The sequence below is a fragment of the Oncorhynchus keta genome, unplaced genomic scaffold (assembly GCF_023373465.1).
Source record: "Oncorhynchus keta strain PuntledgeMale-10-30-2019 unplaced genomic scaffold, Oket_V2 Un_contig_6399_pilon_pilon, whole genome shotgun sequence".
NCBI lineage: Eukaryota > Metazoa > Chordata > Actinopteri > Salmoniformes > Salmonidae > Oncorhynchus > Oncorhynchus keta.
Genome location: NW_026288841.1, coordinates 10,686 through 30,000, shown reverse-complemented (window position 1 = coordinate 30,000; position 19,315 = coordinate 10,686). Strand labels below are relative to the sequence as shown.

Sequence of the window (19,315 nt, the reverse complement as noted above, 5' to 3'; positions counted from 1 at the left end):
GGCTGTAGGCTGTAGGCATTTCATCTCCACTGTGACATGAGGCTGTAGGCATTTCATCTCCACTATGACATGAGGCTGTAGGCATTTCATCTCCACTGTGACATGAGGCTGTAGGCATTTCATCTCCACTGTGACATGAGGCTGTAGGCATTTCATCTCCACTGTGACATGAGGCTGTAGGCATTTCATCTCCACTGTGACATGAGGCTGTAGGCATTTCATCTCCACTGTGACATGAGGCTGTAGGCATTTCATCTCCACTGTGACATGAGGCTGTAGACATTTCATCTCCACTGTGACATGAGGCTGTAGGCATTTCATCTCCACTGTGACATGAGGCTGTAGGCATTTCATCTCCACTGTGACATGAGGCTGTAGACATTTCATCTCCACTGTGACATGAGGCTGTAGGCATTTCATCTCCACTGTGACATGAGGCTGTAGACATTTCATCTCCACTGTGACATGAGGCTGTAGGCTTTCATCTCCACTGTGACATGAGGCTGTAGACATTTCATCTCCACTGTGACATGAGGCTGTAGGCATTTCATCTCCACTGTGACATGAGGCTGTAGACATTTCATCTCCACTGTGACATGAGGCTGTAGGCATTTCATCTCCACTGTGACATGAGGCTGTAGACATTTCATCTCCACTGTGACATGAGGCTGTAGGCATTTCATCTCCACTGTGACATGAGGCTGTAGACATTTCATCTCCACTGTGACATGAGGCTGTAGGCATTTCATCTCCACTGTGACATGAGGCTGTAGGCATTTCATCTCCACTGTGACATGAGGCTGTAGGCATTTCATCTCCACTGTGACATGAGGCTGTAGGCATTTCATCTCCACTGTGACATGAGGCTGTAGGCATTTCATCTCCACTGTGACATGAGGCTGTAGACATTTCATCTCCACTGTGACATGAGGCTGTAGGCATTTCATCTCCACTGTGACATGAGGCTGTAGGCATTTCATCTCCACTGTGACATGAGGCTGTAGGCATTTCATCTCCACTGTGACATGAGGCTGTAGACATTTCATCTCCACTGTGACATGAGGCTGTAGGCATTTCATCTCCACTGTGACATGAGGCTGTAGGCATTTCATCTCCACTGTGACATGAGGCTGTAGACATTTCATCTCCACTGTGACATGAGGCTGTAGGCATTTCATCTCCACTGTGACATGAGGCTGTAGACATTTCATCTCCACTGTGACATGAGGCTGTAGGCATTTCATCTCCACTGTGACATGAGGCTGTAGACATTTCATCTCCACTGTGACATGAGGCTGTAGGCATTTCATCTCCACTGTGACATGAGGCTGTAGACATTTCATCTCCACTGTGACATGAGGCTGTAGACATTTCATCTCCACTGTGACATGAGGCTGTAGGCATTTCATCTCCACTATGACATGAGGCTGTAGGCTGTAGGCATTTCATCTCCACTATGACATGAGGCTGTAGGCATTTCATCTCCACTATGACATGAGGCTGTAGGCATTTCATCTCCACTATGACATGGGGCTGTAGGCTGTAGGCATTTCATCTCCACTATGACATGAGGCTGTAGGCATTTCATCTCCACTATGACATTAGGCTGTAGGCATTTCATCTCCACTATGACATGAGGCTGTAGACATTTCATCTCCACTATGACATGAGGCTGTAGGCATTTCATCTCCACTATGACATGAGGCTGTAGGCATTTCATCTCCACTATGACATGAGGCTGTAGGCTGTAGGCATTTCATCTCCACTATGACATGAGGCTGTAGGCATTTCATCTCCACTATGACATGAGGCTGTAGGCATTTCATCTCCACTATGACATGAGGCTGTAGGCATTTCATCTCCACTATGACATGAGGCTGTAGGCTGTAGGCATTTCATCTCCACTATGACATGAGGCTGTAGGCATTTCATCTCCACTATGACATGAGGCTGTAGGCATTTCATCTCCACTGTTACATGAGGCTGTAGGCTGTAGGCATTTCATCTCCACTGTGACATGAGGCTGTAGACATTTCATCTCCACTATGACATGAGGCTGTAGGCATTTCATCTCCACTATGACATGAGGCTGTAGGCTGTAGGCATTTCATCTCCACTGTGACATGAGGCTGTAGGCATTTCATCTCCACTGTGACATGAGGCTGTAGGCATTTCATCTCCACTGTGACATGAGGCTGTAGGCATTTCATCTCCACTGTGACATGAGGCTGTAGGCATTTCATCTCCACTGTGACATGAGGCTGTAGGCATTTCATCTCCACTGTGACATGAGGCTGTAGGCATTTCATCTCCACTGTGACATGAGGCTGTAGGCATTTCATCTCCACTGTGACATGAGGCTGTAGACATTTCATCTCCACTGTGACATGAGGCTGTAGGCATTTCATCTCCACTGTGACATGAGGCTGTAGGCATTTCATCTCCACTGTGACATGAGGCTGTAGGCATTTCATCTCCACTGTGACATTTCATTTCATCTCCACTGTGACATGAGGCTGTAGGCATTTCATCTCCACTGTGACATGAGGCTGTAGGCATTTCATCTCCACTGTGACATGAGGCTGTAGGCATTTCATCTCCACTGTGACATGAGGCTGTAGGCATTTCATCTCCACTGTGACATGAGGCTGTAGGCATTTCATCTCCACTGTCACATGAGGCTGTAGGCTGTCATTTCATCTCCACTGTGACATGAGGCTGTAGGCATTTCATCTCCACTATGACATGAGGCTGTAGGCATTTCATCTCCACTGTGACATGAGGCTGTAGGCATTTCATCTCCACTGTGACATGAGGCTGTAGGCATTTCATCTCCACTGTGACATGAGGCTGTAGGCATTTCATCTCCACTGTGACATGAGGCTGTAGGCATTTCATCTCCACTGTGACATGAGGCTGTAGACATTTCATCTCCACTGTGACATGAGGCTGTAGGCATTTCATCTCCACTGTGACATGAGGCTGTAGACATTTCATCTCCACTGTGACATGAGGCTGTAGGCATTTCATCTCCACTGTGACATGAGGCTGTAGACATTTCATCTCCACTGTGACATGAGGCTGTAGACATTTCATCTCCACTGTGACATGAGGCTGTAGGCATTTCATCTCCACTATGACATGAGGCTGTAGGCTGTAGGCATTTCATCTCCACTATGACATGAGGCTGTAGGCATTTCATCTCCACTATGACATGAGGCTGTAGGCATTTCATCTCCACTATGACATGAGGCTGTAGGCTGTAGGCATTTCATCTCCACTATGACATGAGGCTGTAGGCATTTCATCTCCACTATGACATGAGGCTGTAGGCATTTCATCTCCACTATGACATGAGGCTGTAGACATTTCATCTCCACTATGACATGAGGCTGTAGGCATTTCATCTCCACTATGACATGAGGCTGTAGGCATTTCATCTCCACTATGACATGAGGCTGTAGGCTGTAGGCATTTCATCTCCACTATGACATGAGGCTGTAGGCATTTCATCTCCACTATGACATGAGGCTGTAGGCATTTCATCTCCACTATGACATGAGGCTGTAGGCATTTCATCTCCACTATGACATGAGGCTGTAGGCTGTAGGCATTTCATCTCCACTATGACATGAGGCTGTAGGCATTTCATCTCCACTATGACATGAGGCTGTAGGCATTTCATCTCCACTGTTACATGAGGCTGTAGGCTGTAGGCATTTCATCTCCACTGTGACATGAGGCTGTAGACATTTCATCTCCACTATGACATGAGGCTGTAGGCATTTCATCTCCACTATGACATGAGGCTGTAGGCTGTAGGCATTTCATCTCCACTGTGACATGAGGCTGTAGGCATTTCATCTCCACTGTGACATGAGGCTGTAGGCATTTCATCTCCACTGTGACATGAGGCTGTAGGCTGTAGGCATTTCATCTCAACTGTGACATGAGGCTGTAGGCATTTCATCTCCACTATGACATGAGGCTGTAGGCATTTCATCTCCACTGTGACATGAGGCTGTAGGCATTTCATCTCCACTGTGACATGAGGCTGTAGGCATTTCATCTCCACTGTGACATGAGGCTGTAGGCATTTCATCTCCACTGTGACATGAGGCTGTAGGCATTTCATCTCCACTGTGACATGAGGCTGTAGACATTTCATCTCCACTGTGACATGAGGCTGTAGACATTTCATCTCCACTGTGACATGAGGCTGTAGGCATTTCATCTCCACTATGACATGAGGCTGTAGGCTGTAGGCATTTCATCTCCACTGTGACATGAGGCTGTAGGCATTTCATCTCCACTATGACATGAGGCTGTAGGCATTTCATCTCCACTATGACATGAGGCTGTAGGCAGTAGGCATTTCATCTCCACTATGACATGAGGCTGTAGGCATTTCATCTCCACTATGACATTAGGCTGTAGGCATTTCATCTCCACTATGACATGAGGCTGTAGGCATTTCATCTCCACTATGACATGAGGCTGTAGGCATTTCATCTCCACTATGACATGAGGCTGTAGGCATTTCATCTCCACTATGACATGAGGCTGTAGGCTGTAGGCATTTCATCTCCACTGTGACATGAGGCTGTAGGCATTTCATCTCCACTGTGACATGAGGCTGTAGGCATTTCATCTCCACTGTGACATGAGGCTGTAGGCATTTCATCTCCACTGTGACATGAGGCTGTAGGCATTTCATCTCCACTATGACATGAGGCTGTAGGCATTTCATCTCCACTATGACATGAGGCTGTAGGCTGTAGGCATTTCATCTCCACTGTGACATGAGGCTGTAGGCATTTCATCTCCACTGTGACATGAGGCTGTAGGCTGTAGGCATTTCATCTCCACTGTGACATGAGGCTGTAGGCTGTAGGCATTTAATCTCCACTGTGACATGAGGCTGTAGGCATTTCATCTCCACTTTGACATGAGGCTGTAGGCATTTAATCTCCACTGTGACATGAGGCTGTAGGCATTTCATCTCCACTGTGACATGAGGCTGTAGGCATTTAATCTCCACTGTGACATGAGGCTGTAGGCATTTAATCTCCACTGTGACATGAGGCTGTAGGCATTTCATCTCCACTGTGACATGAGGCTGTAGGCTGTAGGCATTTAATCTCCACTGTGACATGAGGCTGTAGGCATTTCATCTCCACTGTGACATGAGGCTGTAGGCATTTCATCTCCACTTTGACATGAGGCTGTAGGCATTTCATCTCCAGTGACATGTAGGCTTTTTTATTTATTTACATGGAAAAATTTATTTTAATATTATTCCAATGTTGGCCTCTAATCCAATTTAGATCAGACTAATTGTTTGATATTGTGATTTATTTCATGTTTCCTAAAAATCCTTCTTTAAAATGTCTTTGGGATCGGTGTCCCTTCCTCAGGACGGTTGCGCTAACGAAGGCTAATGCGATTAGCATGAGGTTGATCTAACGTAGGCTAATGCGATTAGCATGAGGTTGATCTAACGTAGGCTAATGCGATTAGCATGAGGTTGCCCTAACGTAGGCTAATGCGATTAGCATGAGGTTGAGCTAACGAAGGCTAATGCGATTAGCATGAGGTTGAGCTAATGTAGGCTAATGCGATTAGCATGAGGTTGAGCTAACGTAGGCTAATGCGATTAGCATGAGGTTGAGCTAACGAAGGCTAATGTGATTAGCATGAGGTTGAGCTAACGAAGGCTAATGCGATTAGCATGAGGTTGAGCTAACGAAGGCTAATGCGATTAGCATGAGGTTGAGCTAACGTAGGCTAATGCGATTAGCATGAGGTTGAGCTAACGTAGGCTAATGCGATTAGCATGAGGGTATAATTAACAAGAACATTTCCCAGGACAGACATATCTGATATTGGCAGAAAGCTTAATTTCTTGTTAATCTAACTGCACTGTCCAGTTTACAGTAGCTATTACAGTGAACGAATACCATGCTATTGTTGGAGGAGAGTGCCCAATTTTGAACATGATTGTAATGGTTCATTGGCTCAGTCTAAAACTTTGCATATACACTGATGCCATCTAGTGGCCAAAATATAAATTGCAGCTGGGCTGGAATAATACATTATGGCCTTTCTCTTGCATTTCAAAGATGATGGTAGAAAAAAATACAAAGAAATGTTTTTTTTTTCTTCTTTGTATGAATTTTTACCAGATCTATTGTGTTATATTCTACTACATTCCTTTCACATTTCCATAAACTTCAAAGTGTTTCCTGTCAAATCGTACCAAGAATATGCATATCTTGCTTCAGGTCCTGAGCCACAGGCAGTTAGATTTGGGTCATTTTAGGCTAACATTTAAAGAAAAGGGGCCGATACTTAAGAGGTTGTCTCCTCTCCTTCATCTACCCTGATTGAAGTGGATTTAACAAGTGACATCAATAAAGGATCATAGCTTTCACCTGGATTCACCTGGTCAGTCTGTCATGTTCCTAGTTTTTTATACACTCAGTGTAAACATGTACACACACACTACATTCACACTACACACACTTACATACACACTCCTCTGTTTCTGAGGCAGCACTGACCTCACGGAGTGAGAGAACACGCTTTTACCTATATCCTTCTCTCTCTCCAGCTCTCACGCTCGCTCTCATGCTCGCTCTCATGCTCGCTCTCACGCTCGCTCTCACGCTCGCTCTCTAGCTCTCTCTCTCCATGTATCTCTCTCTCCCCATCTCTAGCTCTCTCTCTCTCCCCATCTCTAGCTCTCTCTCTCCATGTATCTCTCTCTCCCCATCTCTAGCTCTCTCTCTCTCCCCATCTCTAGCTCTCTCTCTCTCCCCATCTCTAGCTCTCTCTCTCCATGTATCTCTCTCTCCCCATCTCTAGCTCTCTCTCTCTCCCCATCTCTAGCTCTCTCTCTCCATGTATCTCTCTCTCCCCATCTCTCCTCTCTCTCCTCTCTAAGCGGATGGAGGAAGTCATTAAACTCTCTGGTAGAAGGAGGCATTAGAACAGTGAGAATAAACAGAGTGACGGAGGGAGGGAGGGAGGGAGGGAGGGAGAGAGGGAGAGAGGGAGAGAGAGAGGGAGGGAGATAGAGAGGGAGGGAGGGAGGAGGGAGGGAGGGAGGGAGGGAGGAGGGAGGGAGGGAGGGAGGGAGGGAGGGAGGGAGGGAGGGAGGAGAGGGAGGGAGGGGGAGGGAGGGAGGGAGAGAGGGAGGAGGAGGGGAGGGAGGGAGGGAGGGAGGGAGGGAGGGAGGGGGAGGGAGGGAGAGAGGGGAGGGAGGGGGAGGGAGGGAGGGAGGGAGGGAGGGAGGGGAGGGAGGGAGGGAGGGAGGGAGAGAGAGGGAGGGAGGAGGGAGGGAGAGAGGGAGGGAGGGAGGGAGAGGGAGGGAGAGAGGGAGGGAGGGAGGGAGGGAGGGAGAGATGGAGGGAGGGAGGGAGGGAGGGAGGGAGGGAGGGAGGGAGGGAGGGAGGGAGGGAGGGAGGGAGGGAGAGAGGGGGGGAGGGAGGGAGGGAGGGAGGGAGGGAGGGAGGGAGGGAGGGAGGGAGGGAGGGAGGGAGGGAGGGAGGGAGGGAGGGAGGGAGGGAGGGAGGGAGGGAGGGAGGGAGGGGAGGGAGGGAGGGAGGGAGGGAGGGAGGGAGGAGAGGGAGGGAGGGAGGGAGGGAGGGAGGGAGGGAGGGAGGGAGGGAGAGGGAGGGAGGGAGGGAGAGGAGGGAGAGGGGAGGGAGAGGGGAGGGAGGGAGGAGAGAGGGAGGGAGAGAGGGAGGGGGAGAGAGGGAGAGAGGGAGGGAGGGAGGGAGGGAGGGAGGGAGGGAGGGAGGGAGGAGGGGGAGGGAGGGAGGGAGGGGGAGGGAGGGGAGGGAGGGAGGAGAGAGGGAGAGGGAGAGAGGAGAGAGAGGGAGAGAGGGAGAGAGAAAGAGGGAGGGAGATAATTTGTTTGATTCTCCCTCACCCTTCCTTCCATTGTCTAGCATACACATTCCTCTCTCTCTCTCTCTCTCTCTCAACAATATGAGGTCCACCATAGAACTCTGATTAAACGACATAACTCTTTTAATGGGTGGACACACACACACACACACACACACACACACACACACACACACACACACACACACACACACACACACACACACACAGGGTTTAACAGGGGGTAGTGTAGTTAATGGAGTAGAATGAATGCTACACTGATGGTTCTAAATGTGTGAGGACAGTTAACCTATAGACTATTTTATTACAGACAGAGACAAACAGAGGACTGGTTAGTGAGGAGGATCACTCTCTCTGATGTGTGTGTGTGATCACTCTCTCTGATGTGTGTGTGTGATCACCCTCTCTGATGTGTGTGTGTGATCACTCTCTCTGATGTGTGTGTGTGATCACCCTCTCTCTGATGTGTGTGTGTGATCACCCTCTCTGATGTGTGTGTGTGATCACCCTCTCTGATGTGTGTGTGTGATCACTCTCTCTGATGTGTGTGTGATCACCCTCTCTCTGATGTGTGTGATCACCCTCTCTCTGATGTGTGTGTGTGATCACTCTCTCTGATGTGTGTGTGTGATCACCCTCTCTGATGTGTGTGTGTGATCACCCTCTCTGATGTGTGTGTGATCACCCTCTCTCTGATGTGTGTGATCACCCTCTCTGATGTGTGTGATCACCCTCTCTCTGATGTGTGTGTGATCACCCTCTCTCTGATGTGTGTGTGTGATCACCCTCTCTGATGTGTGTGATCACCCTCTCTGATGTGTGTGTGATCACCCTCTCTCTGATGTGTGTGTGTGATCACCCTCTCTGATGTGTGTGTGTGATCACCCTCTCTGATGTGTGTGATCACCCTCTCTGATGTGTGTGATCACCCTCTCTGATGTGTGTGTGATCACCCTCTCTCTGATGTGTGTGTGTGATCACCCTCTCTCTGATGTGTGTGATCACCCTCTCTGATGTGTGTGTGATCACTCTCTCTGATGTGTGTGTGTGATCACCCTCTCTGATGTGTGTGTGTGATCACTCTCTCTGATGTGTGTGTGATCACTCTCTCTGATGTGTGTGTGATCACTCTCTCTGATGTGTGTGTGTGATCACCCTCTCTGATGTGTGTGATCACTCTCTCTGATGTGTGTGTGTGATCACTCTCTGATGTGTGTGATCACCCTCTCTCTGTGTGTGTGATCACTCTCTCTGATGTGTGTGATCACCCTCTCTGATGTGTGTGTGATCACTCTCTCTGATGTGTGTGTGTGATCACTCTCTCTGATGTGTGTGATCACCCTCTCTGATGTGTGTGTGATCACCCTCTCTGATGTGATGTGTGTGTGATCACTCTCTGATGTGTGTGTGTGATCTGATGTGTGTGTGTGATCACCCTCTCTGATGTGTGTGTGATCACTCTCTCTGATGTGTGTGATCACTCTCTCTGATGTGTGTGTGTGATCACTCTCTCTGATGTGTGTGTGTGATCACTCTCTCTGATGTGTGTGTGTGATCACTCTCTGATGATGTGTGATCACCCTCTCTGATGTGTGTGATCACTCTCTCTGATGTGTGTGTGATCACCCTCTCTGATGTGTGTGTGTGATCACTCTCTGATCACTCTGTGTGTGTGTGTGATCACTCTCTCTGATGTGTGTGTGATCACTCTCTCTCTGATGTGTGTGTGATCACCCTCTCTGATGTGTGTGTGTGTGTGTGATCACCCTCTCTCTGATGTGTGTGTGATCACCCTCTCTGATGTGTGTGTGATCACTCTCTCTGATGTGTGTGTGATCACTCTCTCTGATGTGTGTGTGATCACCCTCTCTGATGTGTGTGTGTGATCACTCTCTCTGATGTGTGTGTGATCACTCTCTCTCTGATGTGTGTGTGATCACCCTCTCTCTGATGTGTGTGTGTGATCACTCTCTCTGATGTGTGTGTGATCACCCTGTGTGTGTGATCACTGATGTGTGTGTGATCACCCTCTCTCTGATGTGTGTGTGATCACTCTCTGATGTGTGTGTGATCACCCTCTCTCTGATGTGTGTGTGTGATCACCCTCTCTCTGATGTGTGTGTGTGATCACCCTCTCTCTGATGTGTGTGTGATCACCCTCTCTCTGATGTGTGTGTGATCACCCTCTCTCTGATGTGTGTGATCACCCTCTCTGATGTGTGTGATCACCCTCTCTGATGTGTGTGATCACTCTCTCTCTGATGTGTGTGATCACCCTCTCTGATGTGTGTGATCACTCTCTCTGATGTGTGTGTGTGATCACCCTCTCTGATGTGTGTGTGATCACTCTCTCTGATGTGTGTGTGTGATCACCCTCTCTGATGTGTGTGTGTGATCACTCTCTCTGATGTGTGTGTGTGATCACTCTCTCTGATGTGTGTGATCACCCTCTCTGATGTGTGTGTGTGATCACCCTCTCTGATGTGTGTGTGTGATCACCCTCTCTGATGTGTGTGTGTGATCACTCTCTCTGATGTGTGTGTGATCACCCTCTCTGATGTGTGTGTGATCACTCTCTCTGATGTGTGTGTGATCACCCTCTCTGATGTGTGTGTGTGATCACTCTCTCTGATGTGTGTGTGATCACTCTCTCTGATGTGTGTGTGATCACCCTCTCTCTGATGTGTGTGTGTGATCACTCTCTCTGATGTGTGTGTGATCACTCTCTCTCTGATGTGTGTGATCACCCTCTCTGATGTGTGTGTGTGATCACCCTCTCTCTGATGTGTGTGTGATCACCCTCTCTGATGTGTGTGTGTGATCACCCTCTCTGATGTGTGTGTGTGATCACTCTCTCTGATGTGTGTGTGATCACCCTCTCTGATGTGTGTGTGTGATCACCCTCTCTGATGTGTGTGTGTGATCACTCTCTCTGATGTGTGTGATCACCCTCTCTGATGTGTGTGATCACTCTCTCTGATGTGTGTGTGTGTGATCACTCTCTCTGATGTGTGTGATCACTCTCTCTGATGTGTGTGTGTGATCACCCTCTCTGATGTGTGTGTGTGATCACCCTCTCTCTGATGTGTGTGTGTGATCACCCTCTCTGATGTGTGTGTGATCACCCTCTCTCTGATGTGTGTGTGTGATCACTCTCTCTGATGTGCGTGTGATCACCCTCTCTGATGTGTGTGTGTGATCACCCTCTCTCTGATGTGTGTGTGATCACCCTCTCTGATGTGCGTGTGATCACCCTCTCTCTGATGTGCGTGTGATCACCCTCTCTGATGTGTGTGTGTGATCACCCTCTCTCTGATGTGTGTGTGATCACCCTCTCTGATGTGTGTGTGTGATCACCCTCTCTCTGATGTGTGTGTGATCACCCTCTCTCTGATGTGTGTGTGATCACCCTCTCTGATGTGTGTGTGTGATCACCCTCTCTCTGATGTGTGTGTGATCACCCTCTCTCTGATGTGTGTGTGATCACCCTCTCTCTGATGTGTGTGTGATCACCCTCTCTGATGTGTGTGTGATCACCCTCTCTCTGATGTGTGTGTGTGATCACCCTCTCTCTGATGTGTGTGTGATCACCCTCTCTCTGATGTGTGTGTGTGATCACCCTCTCTCTGATGTGTGTGTGTGATCACCGGCAGGTAGCCTACTGGTTAGAGCGTTGGACTAGTAACTGAAAGGTTGCTGGATCGAATCCCGAGCTGACAAGGTAAAATCTGTCGTTCAGCAAGGCAGTTAACCCACTGTTTTCCCAGAAGACGTGGAGGTCGATTAAGGCAGCCGCCCGCACCTCTTTGATTCAGAGGGGTTGGGTTAGATGCTGAAGACACATTTCAGTTGAAGGCATTCAGTTGTACAACTGACTAGATATCCCCTTTCCCTCGCTCTGGTGTGTGTGTGTGTGTGTGTGTGTTAGTCCATGTGAGTGAGGCTGTTGCTTAGAGAGAGGGGGGAGAAGGGGGGCAGCATGAGAAAAGAGGGGCACGGGATGGAGGGAGAGAAGTGTGTGTGTGTGTGTGTGTGTGTGTGTGTGTGTGTGTGTGTGTGTGTGTGTGTGTGTGTGTGTGTGTGTGTGTGTGTGTGTGTGTGTGTGTGTGTGTGTGTGCTGCAGAATAATCACATTATGTGTGGTCTGGCGACCCGGCCATTGTCCAGCCGTAGTGTGATTCCTGGTAGTCCTGTAGCCGTAGGGAGAGATTGGGTCTGTCTGTCTGTCTGTCTGTCTGTCTGTCTGTCTGTCTGTCTGTCTGTCTACTCCACACTGTCTCCTGCTGTCCTATAGCCGTAGGGAGAGATTGGGTCTGTCTGCCTGTCTGTTCCACACTGTCTCCTGCTGTCCTATAGCCATAGGGAGAGATTTTGGGTCTGTCTGTCTGTCTGTCTGTCTGTCTGTCTGTCTGTCTGTCTGTCTGTCTGTCTGTCTGTCTGTCTACTCCACACTGTCTCCTGCTGGTGGGTGACAGAACAGCAAACACACACAGAGGCTGGACTGTGCGGTAGGATGAAATTGGAGGGATGTTAGCGCTCTGTGCGGTAGGATGAAATTGGAGGGATGTTAGAGCTCTGTGTGGTGGATGAAATTGGAGGGATGTTAGCGCTCTGTGCTTGTGTTTGCAGTATACATGTTAGTGTGTGTGTGTGTTGTGTGTGTGTGTGTGTGTGTGTGTGTGTGTGTGTGTGTGTGTGTGTGTGTGTGTGTGTGTGTGTGTGTGTGTGACTGATATTGGCCAATGCGATAACACTTCCTGTTTCCTGTCTTTTCCGCAGTGCCGGCATCGCCGTGGGTTTCTATGGAAATGGGGAGTCATGTGATGGAGCCAACCGCCTGGCGTATTCTCTACGGCACGCCAACCGCACCGTGGCAGGGGTCGACAAACTGGTGGGACAGTCACACACACACTCACACGCACGCACACCACACACACACACACACACACACACGCACGCATCACACATACGCGCGCACGCGCGCACACACACACACACACACACGCACACACGCACACACACGCGCACGCGCACGTGCGCACACACACACACACACACACACTCACACACTCACATATATACTCCAAGCACAGAGCTCTAACATCCCTCCACTTTTATCCTACCACACTAAGGGCTATCATCCCTCCACTTTCATCCTACCACACTAAGGGCTATCATCCCTCCACTTTCATCCTACCACACTAAGGGCTAACATCCCTCCACTGTCGTCCTACCACACTAAGGGCTAACATCCCTCCACTTTCATCCTACCACACTAAGGGCTAACATCCCTCCACTGTCGTCCTACTGCACACAGTGCTAACATTCCTCCACTTTCATCCTACCTCTCAACACCTTCCAGATTCTAATAAAACACTCACAAATGTGTCTCTCTCTCTCTGTCTCTGTAGGTGACGGACAGTGCCCTGTCTCTGAACCAGACAGTGGAGGGAGGTCTGGTCCAGTTGGAGACGGTCTACTCTGACCAGACTGACTACGTGTCTCTCTCTCTCTGTCTCTGTAGGTGACGGACAGCGCCCTGTCTCTGAACCAGACAGTGGAGGGAGGTCTGGTCCAGTTGGAGACGGTCTACTCTGACCAGACTGACTATGTGTCTCTCTCTCTCTGTCTCTGTAGGTGACGGACAGCGCCCTGTCTCTGAACCAGACAGTGGAGGGAGGTCTGGTCCAGTTGGAGACAGTCTACTCTGACCAGACTGACTATGTGTCTCTCTCTCTGTCTCTGTAGGTGACGGACAGTGCCCTGTCTCTGAACCAGACAGTGGAGGGAGGTCTGGTCCAGTTGGAGACGGTCTACTCTGACCAGACTGACTACATGTCCATCGTCCAGAAGCTCCAGGGTCAGCTGGATGAGCTGGTCAGACTCATGGTGGACATCCCTTTCTGGAGTAACTCTGAGATCTCCCTAGAAGACCTGGCCTTCAAGACGGAAGCCTTCGACTGGTACAGGTGAGTTACAGCTGTATACATGTACCATACAGGGTATTACAGTTCCATCTGCTGGACTAGACCTGCCTTCCTCTTATATATTGTCTTATATATTGTCCTATATATTGTGTTATATATTATCTTACATATTGTCTTACATATTGTCTTATATGTTGTCTTATATATTGTCTTATATGTTGTGTTATATATTGTCTTATATGTTGTCCTATATATTATCTTATATATTGTGTTATATATTGTCTTATATGTTGTCCTATATATTATCTTATATATTGTGTTATATATTGTCTTATATATTGTGTTATAGATAGTGTTGTATATAGTGTTGTATATAGTGTTATATATTTTCAGGTGGCTGGTATAGTGTTATAGATAGTGTTGTATATTGTGTTATATATAGTGTTATATATTGTGTTGTATATTGTGTTGTATATAGTGTTGTATATAGTGTTATATATTGTGTTATATCTTTTCAGGTGGCTGGTATAGTGTTATAGATAGTGTTGTATATAGTGTTGTATATTGTGTTATATATTTCCAGATGGCTGGTATAGTGTTATAGATAGTGTTATATATAGTGTTATATATTGTGTTATATATTGTGTTATATATTTCCAGGTGGCTGGTATAGTGTTATATATTGTGTTATATATTGTGTTATATATTGTGTTATATATTGTGTTATATATTTCCAGGTGGCTGGTATAGTGTTATATATTGTGTTATATATTTTCAGGTGGCTGGTATAGTGTTATAGATAGTGTTGTATATAGTGTTGTATATTGTGTTATATATTTCCAGGTGGCTGGTATAGTGTTATAGATAGTGTTATATATTGTTATATATTGTGTTATATATTGTGTTATATATTTCCAGGTGGCTGGTATAGTGTTATATATTGTGTTATATATTGTGTTATATATTTCCAGGTGGCTGGTATAGTGTTGTTATATATAGTGTTATATATTTCCAGGTGGCTGGTATAGTGTTATATATAGTGTTATATATAGTGTTATATATTGTGTTATATATTTCCAGGTGGCTGGTATAGTGTTATATATTGTGTTATACATTTTCAGGTGGCTGGTATAGTGTTATATATAGTGTTATATATAGTGTTATATATTGTGTTATATATTGTGTTATATATTTCCAGGTGGCTGGTATAGTGTTGTTATATATTGTGTTATATATAGTGTTATATATTTCCAGGTGGCTGGTATAGTGTTATATATAGTGTTATATATAGTGTTATATATTGTGTTATATATTTCCAGGTGGCTGGTATAGTGTTATATATTGTGTTATATATTGTGTTATATATTTCCAGGTGGCTGGTATAGTGTTATATATTGTGTTATATATTTTCAGGTGGCTGGTATAGTGTTATATATAGTGTTATATATTTCCAGGTGGCTGGTATAGTGTTATATATAGTGTTATATATAGTGTTATATATAGTGTTATATATTGTGTTATATATTGTGTTATATATTTCCAGGTGGCTGGTATAGTGTTATATATAGTGTTATATATAGTGTTATATATAGTGTTATATATTGTGTTATATATTTCCAGGTGGCTGGTATAGTGTTATATATAGTGTTATATATTGTGTTATATATAGTGTTATATATTGTGTTATATATTTCCAGGTGGCTGGTATAGTGTTATATATAGTGTTATATATAGTGTTATATATTGTGTTATATATTTCCAGGTGGCTGGTATAGTGTTATATATTGTGTTATATATTGTGTTATATATCTCCAGGTGGCTGGTATAGTGTTATATATAGTGTTATATATAGTGTTATATATAGTGTTATATATTTCCAGGTGGCTGGTATAGTGTTATATATTGTGTTATATATTGTGTTATATATTGTGTTATATATTGTGTTATATATTTCCAGGTGGCTGGTATAGTGTTATATATAGTGTTATATATTGTGTTATATATTGTGTTATATATTTCCAGGTGGCTGGTATAGTGTTATATATTGTGTTATATATTGTGTTATATATGGTGTTATATATTTCCAGGTGGCTGGTATAGTGTTATATATTGTGTTATATATTGTGATATATATTGTGTTATATATTGTGTTATATATTGTGTTATATATTGTGTTATATATTTCCAGGTGGCTGGTATACCTGACTCTGCTGCTGTTTGATGTTCTGATCTGTCTGCTGGTTCTGTTCGGACTGATACGCAACTCTAAAGGCACTCTGATTGGGTGAGCCACACCACATGACGAACACAGAGAACTCTGGGTGTTAGTTAAACTCTGGTAGAGCGAGGGATGATTAGAGGGAGAGAGGAGTTTAGGCTGGTAGAGCGAGGGATGATTAGAGGGAGACATGAGTTTAGGCTGGTAGAGCGAGGGATGATTAGAGGGAGAGAGGAGTTTAGGCTGGTAGAGTGAGGGATGAGTAGAGGGAGAGAGGAGTTTAGGCTGGTAGAGCGAGGGATGATTAGAGGGAGAGAGGAGTTTAGGCTGGTAGAGTGAGGGATGATTAGAGGGAGACATGAGTTTAGGCTGGTAGAGCGAGGGATGATTAGAGGGAGACATGAGTTTAGGCTGGTAGAGCGAGGGATGATTAGAGGGAGAGAGGAGTTTAGGCTGGTAGAGTGAGGGATGAGTAGAGGGAGAGAGGAGTTTAGGCTGGTAGAGCGAGGGATGATTAGAGGGAGAGAGGAGTTTAGGCTGGTAGAGCGAGGGATGATTAGAGGGAGAGAAAAGGCAGTGAGAAGAGGAGAGTTGTGGAGTCAGGACATGATGAGAGAAGAAAGGAAAGAGAGATGGACGGTGGGAGTGAGAGATGATGAGATTGAAAGCGCGAGAGAGAGAGAGAGAGAGAGGGTAGGAGAGAGAGAGAGAGAGAGAGCGTAGGAGAGAGAGAGAGAGCGTAGGAGAGAGAGAGAGCGTAGGAGAGAGCTAGAGAGGGTAGGAGAGAGAGTGAGAGGGTAGGAGAGAAAGCGAGAGAGGATAGGAGAGAGAGAGAGAGAGAGAGAGATTGACAGAGTGGGAGTGAGGACACATTAAGACCATCTTGTGTGCATGACTCACATTTCACAGGTTGTGTGTGTGTTACATGTCTCTGACTCAACCCCACGTTGTTTTACACACACACACACACACACACACACACACACACACACACACACACACACACACACACACACACACACACACACACACACACACACACACACACACACACACACACACACTTCACAGGGTTGAACATTTATATGGTGTTAATTCGTCTCTCTCTCTCTCTCTCTCTCTCTCTCTCTCTCTCTCTCTCTCTCTCTCTATCTGTCTGTCTCTCTCTCTCTCTCTCTCTCTCTCTCTCTCTCTCTCTCTCTCTCTCTCTCTCTCTCTCTCTCTCTCTCTCTCTCTCTCTCTCTCTCTCTCTCTCTCTCTCTCTCTCTCTGTCTCTGTCTCTGTCTCTCTCTCTCTCTCTCTCTCTCTCTCTCTCTCTCTCTCTCTCTCTCTCTCTCTCTCTCTCTCTCTCTCTCTCTCTCTCTCTCTCTCTCTCTCTCTCTCTCTCTCTCTCTGTCTCTCTCTCTCTCTCTCTCTCTCTCTCTCTCTCTCTCTCTCTCTCTCTCTCTCTCTCTCTCTCTCTCTCTCTCTCTCTCTCTCTCTCTCTCTCTCTCTCTCTCTCTCTCTCTCTGTCTCTCTCTCTCTCTCTCTCTCCCTCTGTCTCTCTCTCTCTCTCTCTCTCTCTCTCTCTCTCTCTCTCTCTCTCTCTCTCTCTCTCTCTCTCTCTCTCAGGGTGTGTTTGTTGGGTGTTCTGACTCTCATCATCAGCTGGGGGTCTCTGGGACTGGAGCTGGCAGCTGCTGCGGTGAGTGTCTCCATGGAAACGTGTTGCTAGGACAACGGCAGTTTCCTGTGACATGACATAATTTCACTGGATTTCTATTGGCTTAGACAAAGTAGTGTAGATGAATGATTATGTAAGTCCATCACCCTTAAGATCTGATACCTTACTTTTAATTTGATCTGAACCCTATGTATGTTTGGTTGTGTTGTGGTTGTGTGATGGTCATATGGTCTCTCCTTCACAGACGGCCAGCGACTTCTGTGTTTCCCCGGATACCTACATCACCAGGGTAACCAAGGAGAACGCTGTCATCAACCAAGGTAGGGGAATGAGGGAAGGACAAAGCTGGATGGAAGGAGTTGGAGAAATGTGGGAACAGAAGGGGGGAAGAGGAGAGGCAGGGAAAAGAAGGGACTGAAAGATAGATAGAACAACTACAGGAACAACTACAGGAACAACTACAGGAACAAGGGCAGGGAATGAAGTAGAGGGGGAAGTGATAGATAGATGGATGGATGGATGGATGGATGGATCTCCGTCCTCTGGATTCCATCTTTTTGACAGACAGGTCAACCTTGACCCTGACACACACACTCTGTTTTCCCCACTGTGTGTTCCAGTAGGGAGTCTATATGATGTTCTCTCCACTGTGTGATCCAGTAGGGAGTCTATATGATTGACAGTTTGCTATCTGTCTCTGTGGCAGCTTAACACTCCAGCAACTCTTCTCTCTCCTGACTGTGTGTGTATCCTTCACCTTTTCATTCAAGCTATTGTCTTATTATCGGCCTCTGCCTTATTATTGGCCTCTGTCTTATTATCGGCCTCCGTCTTATTATCGGCCTCCGCCTTATTAAATCGGCCTCCGTCTTATTAATCGGCCTCCGCCTTGTTATCGGCCTCCGCCTAGGCCCTCGTCTTATGATCGGCCTCCCACTGTGTTATCGGCCTCCGCCTTATTATGATTATCGGCCTCCGCCTGTATGATCCAGGGCTCCGTCTTATTATCGGCCTCCGCCTCATTATCGGCCTCCGCCTTATTATCGGCCCTCGTCTTATTATCGGCCTCCGCCTTATTATCGGCCTCCGCCTTATTATCGGCCCTCATCTTATTATCGGCCTCCGTCTTATTATCGGCCTCCGTCTCCGCCTTATTATCGGCCTCCGCCTTATTAATCAGCCTCCGTCTTATTAATCGGCCTCCGTCTTATTAATCGGCCTCCGCCTCATTATCGGGTCTCTGCCTTATTAATCAGCCTCCGCCTTATTAATCGGCCTCCGCCTTTATTATCGGCCTCCGCCTTATTATCGGCCTCCGTCTTATTATCGGCCTCCGTCTTATTATCGGCCTCCGCCTTATTATCGGCCTCCGCCTTATTATCGGCCTCCGTCTTATTAATCGGCCTCCGCCTTATTAATCGGCCTCTGCCTTATTAATCAGCCCTCGTCTTATTATCGGCCTCCGCCTTATTATCGGCCTCCGCCTTATTATCGGCCTCCGTCTTATTATCGGCCTCCGCCTTATTATCGGTCTCCGCCTTATTATCGGCCTCCGCCTTATTATCGGCCTCGTCTTATTATCGGCCTCCGTCT

The 19,315-nt window shown here is 46.7% G+C and overlaps 1 protein-coding gene across 1 annotated transcript in view; it reads left to right on the top strand.

Annotated features, from left to right (window-relative positions):
• LOC127925881 (protein tweety homolog 3-like) overlaps positions 1-18,170 on the top strand; it is a 48,762-nt gene extending 30,592 nt beyond the window's left edge. The window contains exons 3-7 of the mRNA XM_052511185.1: positions 12,694-12,805; positions 13,663-13,883; positions 16,030-16,125; positions 17,671-17,743; positions 17,967-18,170. Of these exons, the coding sequence (XP_052367145.1) occupies positions 12,694-12,805; positions 13,663-13,883; positions 16,030-16,125; positions 17,671-17,743; positions 17,967-18,140 (676 nt within the window). The 3' untranslated portion in view covers positions 18,141-18,170. The remainder of the gene's footprint in view (positions 1-12,693; positions 12,806-13,662; positions 13,884-16,029; positions 16,126-17,670; positions 17,744-17,966) is intronic.
• The last annotated feature ends 1,145 nt before the right edge of the window (positions 18,171-19,315 follow it).